This window comes from Triticum aestivum, chromosome 6D (genome assembly GCF_018294505.1).
Source record: "Triticum aestivum cultivar Chinese Spring chromosome 6D, IWGSC CS RefSeq v2.1, whole genome shotgun sequence".
NCBI lineage: Eukaryota > Viridiplantae > Streptophyta > Magnoliopsida > Poales > Poaceae > Triticum > Triticum aestivum.
The window spans coordinates 257,716,181-257,722,724 of NC_057811.1; the positions used below are offsets into that span (position 1 = coordinate 257,716,181).

At 56.1% G+C, this 6,544-nt stretch overlaps 1 protein-coding gene across 2 annotated transcripts; it reads left to right on the plus strand.

Annotated features, from left to right (window-relative positions):
• The first annotated feature begins 227 nt into the window (after positions 1–227).
• Positions 228–6,297, plus strand: LOC123144579 (uncharacterized). 2 transcript variants are annotated; one of them, XM_044563785.1, is made up of 4 exons: positions 228–589; positions 689–817; positions 1,546–1,619; positions 1,701–6,297. In XM_044563785.1, the coding sequence occupies exon 4, from the start codon at positions 2,950–2,952 to the stop codon at positions 3,856–3,858; it is 909 nt and encodes a 302-aa protein (XP_044419720.1). In that variant the 5' UTR covers positions 228–589; positions 689–817; positions 1,546–1,619; positions 1,701–2,949; the 3' UTR covers positions 3,859–6,297. The 2 variants fall into 2 exon arrangements, with proteins under 2 accessions (XP_044419720.1, XP_044419721.1); XM_044563786.1 differs by having other exon boundaries at positions 1,712–6,297.
• Positions 6,298–6,544: the final 247 nt, after the last annotated feature.

Below are 6,544 nucleotides of genomic sequence, written 5' to 3' on the forward strand. Positions count from 1 at the left end.
CCAGAATAAGGGCAAACCATCTGCCGGGAATCTAGTTACTGCCGGCAGAAGTACTTAAGGGTGGAAAAACGGCCGGGAGATCTTTAGTGGCAAGGGCACTTGCACTGCCAGAAAGGTTGTTCACATTACAGGTCATCAAATCTGTCGGCACAACTAAATCACGGCCCATTGTCTGCCAGGTTGTCCATGGTGCGAGACCAAACATAATTGGGCCCAAACACGCGCTGGCGCGGGACAAAAAGTGGTAAACTTGTTTTTTTTTCTAAAAAAGGAGTCATAGCCGCCGCCGAGAGCCCCTCTGTCCTCAACTGCGCCCTCCACCGCCGATCCCCTCCGCCGATGTGGCGACCCCCACTGAGATCGATGTTGCCGGTGCATCGAGATCGACCTCGCCTCCGTCCACACGGATCTGGTGTGTGTGGTCAACCCATGCCATCGCGCTCCTCTTCTTCGCGACCCTCCACGCGGACGAGCATGGTCGGGCTCCCCACCACGTCTCCTACCACACCGACGGCGAGCGCGGTGCCTGCTCCCCACTACGCTAATACATCATGTTGCCCAGATCTGTCATGGTGGAAACGCAATGCAGGTATGCTTTTTTCCTTTCCTTACAAAGGTTGTGAAACTTTTCTTTTCTGTTCGATGAGAACTCACGAGATATTGATGATTTATCTTCTCCTTGCTGCAGATTTTCCCTCCCTCCCACCGAATTACTACCGGGCTCCAAGTCTTTCTTATTGATTCATCTTTATTTTGCTTCCAAATTGATGCAGACACTATCAATGAAAGGATTGGGGACTGTTTCTAGCAGTGTTAGGTTTGTTCCAGGAATTCATAATGCTCATGATTTGCCACACTCATGGCAAGAATAGTTCTTCAAAACATTTTATCATTTTAATCTTCAGACTTCTTGGTAGGAAGCAGCAGAGAATGTTTGTAGTTTTAGCGTAGATTGTACATAAAGAACTGTAGATATGTTCTCTGTCAGTCAAAATTTCTAAAATGAGCTATGCACCATGGAAGTGGATACTTCTAAATGACTGCACACACGTTCTAGTAAGTCTTATTAGTATAGGAAGTTCAATAACCTTTCGGTGCTAAACAAGTGGTTGCTACAACTTAATATTAAATCAGTAAAACAATTTAGGAGTACTAGAAGCAAGCTTTGAAAAAAAGGTATTTGTATTCACGCTGTTTATCCCCATTGGTTGACCGATGTGAGATCATCTAGTTCAACTGTCATTACACGCATATACTACTACATGAAAGAAAACAACTAGCTAGAGAACTTATTTGTGCCTCCTTTCATTTTGCTGCAAAGACAGATTGAAAGTGGACTACTCTTCTAGAGTTTATATGTCACTCCCTCTATCCCATAATGTAAGTAGTGTCAAAAAATGTCTTACATTATGGGATGGAGGGAGTATAATATGTTGGTTTTCTACGGTTCCCTTCTGTCCAATCTAGTTTTTACTCCATATAAGTTACTATTTCATAAGAATAACATGAAGCATTGATTCTTATATGTTCCATGTATTATTTCAGGAGTTAATAGCAGCTGAGCAAAGGCTACAATATGCTCGGAGGAGAAGTTTGAATGGAGGCAGAGAGTACACTTAGTAAGGCATATATCCAACTTGAACTTCTTGTACTCTGTTGAGCCCTTGGGTCTCCTGAACCCGTATTCATGTGACGTATAGAATACATGCAGCCGCAACCCCCCAAGTGTCGGCGTCCTGGGATTGGGGGTACCCAGACTTGCCTGCCTGCGGCCCACGGCGTGGCTCCATCGACGGCCTGGTATGGCCCAGCTTCAACACCAACAGCTCAAGACCCTCACGAGGGGCCAAGCCTCGCGAGGCAGACGACACCAAGACCTCCTCTTGGGACGGCCTTCCCCGGCTGGCTCCCAAGGAGCGGAGATATCTATGCAAGGTGCACCTCGCGAGGATCGGATGACATGAGCCGTGATGACCAAGGCCAGGCGGGCGCCAGCGGGCGCAGTGTACCGGTTTCCTATTTGGTGCTACGGAGGCAAGCGCAGGCGCGGAGTTCCGAGGAATTAAGCAAAGGTTTTCATTTTGGTGCAACAAGACCAATACCGCCAGGACGGCAGAGGTCATCATTGAGCCCACTACGGCGTCATGACTAGAAGCTTTTGGCAGGCGAAGATTAATTTTGTCAGGATAGCATGTACCAGTTGTCTCCCTTCAAATTTGGCTGTTGCGGGATCCCATCCCGCCTTGCATTTGGGAAGAGGACCAAACCCACTATAAATAGGACTTAGCCACCACCATAGCAGGGGAGGGATCATTCAGATCATCCTCTCACCCACGAGCTCATCGACCATAAGAACACCTCTCCTCCTGAGGCTGTTCTACACTGTACTAGTTCATCCTCCGCACCTCGAGGCCAATCCACCACAAAGCAGGAGTAGTGTTTTACACCGCAAGGTGTCCTGAACCTGGGTAAACTGCTGTGTCTTTTGTTCATCCAGTTCGTCGATCTAGGCCATGGGATTAGCGGGCGGGCAGACTCGGGAGGACGAGTTCTTCGCACGCACCCTAGAGTTGAAACCTCTCAAGGGTCTGCGGAACCCTAAATCCGACATTTGGCACGCCAGTTAGGGGTGCATCGGAGCCTCTCTTCCGCTGGTCGACTTGCCATCGCTCCACCGCTTCCATGCCTGACGCCCGTCGAGCCCGTGCTGAGCGTCGGGCCGCCCTCGCCGCTCGCGTCGCCCAGACGGCGCCTGCCGGTGGGCCTCCCCATCGTTCTCCGTCGCTTGCCGCCAACGCCACCACTGACTCGGCGGGGCACTAGCAGCAAGCTTCGTCGCTGCAACCCTCCGTGCGGCATGATGGACGCACGGCCACCCCGTCGCTGACTCCGGCTGGTTCGACGTCTCATGCTCATCGCGCGCCGGCGGACGCGCATGCTGCGCTGCTCATGGAGCGCAGACTCTTGCGCTACCGCCCCGTTGATGACTTCTACAAAGACTGGCTGGACCGCATCGCCGAGCTAGTCAGTGCTGTTGGGGGCTCTCCTGCCCCGTCTCTCTCGTTGCCTTGCCCGCCGCCTGCTGCGGGTGACGTAGCTCATGGAGCACCTCCTCCACCTCCCCGTCAAGACGTCTTCCTCAGGCCAAGGTGCGCGGCCCCATGGCGTGACCGGCCGCGCAGGGCGCCTGCCGCCTGCTGTGTTCGCCTCAAGATCCCCAAGGTTTCGGACGAGGCCATCATCTTAGCGTTTTCTGATGGCGTCCGCGACGTCAAGATGAAGGCAGAACTCGCCATACACGAGGAGCTGTGCACGGCTCTGGAGATGTTCAACATGGCAACTAAGTGCGCAAGAGCTGAGGAGGGTCGCCTCTCCCTCCAGGAGCTCTCGGGGACAGACCTAGAAGACAAGAAGGCCAAGCTCAAGGACGTGAAGCGCAAGGGGCTGGCTGTGCTTGCGGCCGAGCCAGAGATGAAGCGCGACTGCGACCATCCAGAGTCATCCAAGGGCAGCCGCCCATTCTCAGTCTTCCAAAACATGCACAACCACAACACCAATGACTGTCAGGAGCTCAGGGCCGTCCACGACGGGCGCCTCAGTCGTCGCCCCGAGCGCAACGACCGAGGCCATGGCTGCGGAGGAGGCCGAGGAGGAGGACGCTGGGATGACCGCGGCCCTTGTCAGGAGTGGTGCGATCAGCCTCGTGAGGAGCGCTGGCAAGCCCAGCCTCATGAGGGCGCCTGGAGAGATCAGCCTCGTGAGGATCGTCCTCAGGGTAATGCCGGCCTCCCTTCGCTGTCACCACCACCAAGAAGGAATGACGACCACCACCAGGACAAGGGGGCTGGGGGCTTCTAGGAGCCTCGCGCCATCGCCTGCATCCTGGGCGGTGCACAGGCCCCAGCCTCTCATCGCATCTTCAAGCAGTTTGCCCGCGAAGTGAACGCAGTCCTCCCCAGGCACGAGGCCATGCGACCGCTCAGGTCATCCAAGTGCACCATCACCTTCAGCTCAACCGACCAACTCAAGTGCGCGGCAACTTCTGGTGCCCTCCCGATGCTCTGCTCGCCCGTCATCAGCAACGTCCTCGTCACTAAGACTCTCATCGATGGCGGTGCGGGGCTCAACGTTCTTTCCATTGAGACGTTCGACCACCTCTAAGTACCCTATGACCAGCTGCAGCCCACCAAGCCTTTCTCAGGATTAACCGACGGCTCCACCACCCCGATAGGGCAGATCTGCCTCCCTGTCACCTTCGGCAAGCGCGACAACTACCGCACTGAGCTCATCGACTTCGACGTCGCCCACATCCGCCTTGCATACAACGCCATCCTTGGGTATCCAGCCCTTGCCAAGTTCATGGTAGTGGCTCATCACGGTTACAATATCCTCAAGATGCCAGGGAACCGCGACATCATCACAATTGCCTGCGAGGAAAAGGACCCAGTGTGCGCTCTCGAGCGTGCCTACCAGGCTACGGCAGTCGAGAACCCCGACGATGAAGGCACCGTCTACCCTCCTGAGGCTGTCCCCATGAAGAAGAAGCAGCTGCTCCACCAAGGGCCTCAGGAGAATGGCATCTCCAGCGGCACCACCTCAGGACCTGCGCCCACAGATGGGGCGCCTCCCTCTCTCGCATAGGAAGGCGCGCCCGGCGCCCCTCTCAGACTGGGCACGGGGGCTCTTCTCTGGAGGGCCTTTGACTTAGCCAACATCATGATGGAGGCGCGCGCTTCCGCCGGAGAGCACGAGGAACGAAGCACTAGCCGTGCTCAGGAGTTCATCACGAAGGCAACCAAGGAGCTTCAAGAGGCGAGAGCCATGTGCGGCGATCGCCGCGCACCATCCGGCACGGCTCCTTGTGCTGGCGAGGACAGTGAGCTGCATGCCTGCGTCAACATCCCTGGGCTCAACTGGGCCGCATCTCAGGAGCGCTTCTGGCCATCGCGATGGTCGGTGCGAGGGCCCCCCTCACAGGTACGTTCGCATGCCTATTAGCCTACCGAATGCGGTTGTTACCTTCTAGCCCGCATGCGGAGCGTCCTGGTGGCTCACGAGGCCAGGCACCAGGTGGTCCTGGCGGAGATGGCGACGGTCCTTCACGAGCCTGCCGGGCCTCCAGAGCCTCCCGAGGTTCAAGGCCAAGGTGGCTCGTGAGGAGCGAATTCTTCAGCACGCGTCTTGAGCTATGCCAACATCTCTTCAGCAACGGTGCCAGGTGACATTTTCTGGTTTACTCAGTTGGGGGTGCCCCTCGGGCTGCATCATTCCCAGGCCACGGGGGTCCGTCCCTGTGGCATGTATCATTTTGCATCTATCGGAACTAGCTCTGCCCTATCCATGCCATGATTTATGTTATCACCCACTCGCCTATTGTATGGCCCTTTACGGTCTCCCGCATTGCTGACCGCCCTCTTATCCATCCCACGACGAGGGCTCACATGCTAGCACAACGTTTGTGCTCGGGTCCGTCGCTGCAACCCTGACGAATCTAAGAGACCGAGCTCTGGCTCGCGGCCTCCCCGTGCACGTCACCTCACTAGGTCCTCAGTGCCTTCATCTTCTCGCAGAAAGATCAGCGGCAGGAGAACATGCGGGCTTACGGGCTACGCTCTCTTCTCGGACTAACCCGTAGGAATCCCTGGAGTTCGGTGGCAGGCGGCCCCGCCGGCCATCCCTTTTCCACGCAATTCGCTTGCACGTTAAAGGGGGGGACCCTTGAGCATCGTGCCTTATGAGCCCCTACTAACTCTCCAGCCCTCACCCCCTGGCCTTGACCACGGCATCGTGACCTGGCATACCAGCGGCGGCTGAGCCTCGCTCGAGGGTCGGAACCCGAGGACGTAGAGCACTCAGATGAGCATGGGAACGGGAGGCCAGCTTAATCCCTGCCTGGAAGCATCACCACTAAGGCACAACCAGGCGCTATGCAAAGGAATCACCGCGGGTTCATTAAGTTAAGTCACCTATACATGTCAGCGTGAGGCCGCTGTCTGGGATTTCGACACTCGCAATCTCGCTTGGGCAACACCGCCTTCCTTTTCGCCCCCTCGGAAGTTGGTTGCACGCCAAAGGGGACCTCTTGAGCATCGCACCTCAGGAGCTCTCACTTGATCTCGGGCCGCTCACCTCCTGGCCTTGACCACGGCATCGCGACCTGGGATACCAGCGACGGCTGAAGCCCGCCTGGAGATTAGGACATGTCGGTGTAGAGCGCAAAGCTACTGCGGGAACGAAAAGGCGGGACAATGCCGTAGCAAGAATGTGCAGCCGCAAGCTCATACTAGGAATAATACACTTCGGAGCAAAAGCATTACAGTTTTTACATACCACCACGGGGTCTGTCTCGATTCCTCGCAGGGAAACAAAAGGAAACTTCGAGGAGCCCTGGCTGCTGGGCATCATCGACGATACCAAGCGGATGCCGCTGCTGCACTCCGGGCACGGCGAGTGCTCGGTGGCACATAGCTGTCGTCGCTCGACTCCGGAGTGTTGCTAGGCTCGGGAGAGTCGCTCGACTCCCAGGAGTCGTCGCTTCTGCTGG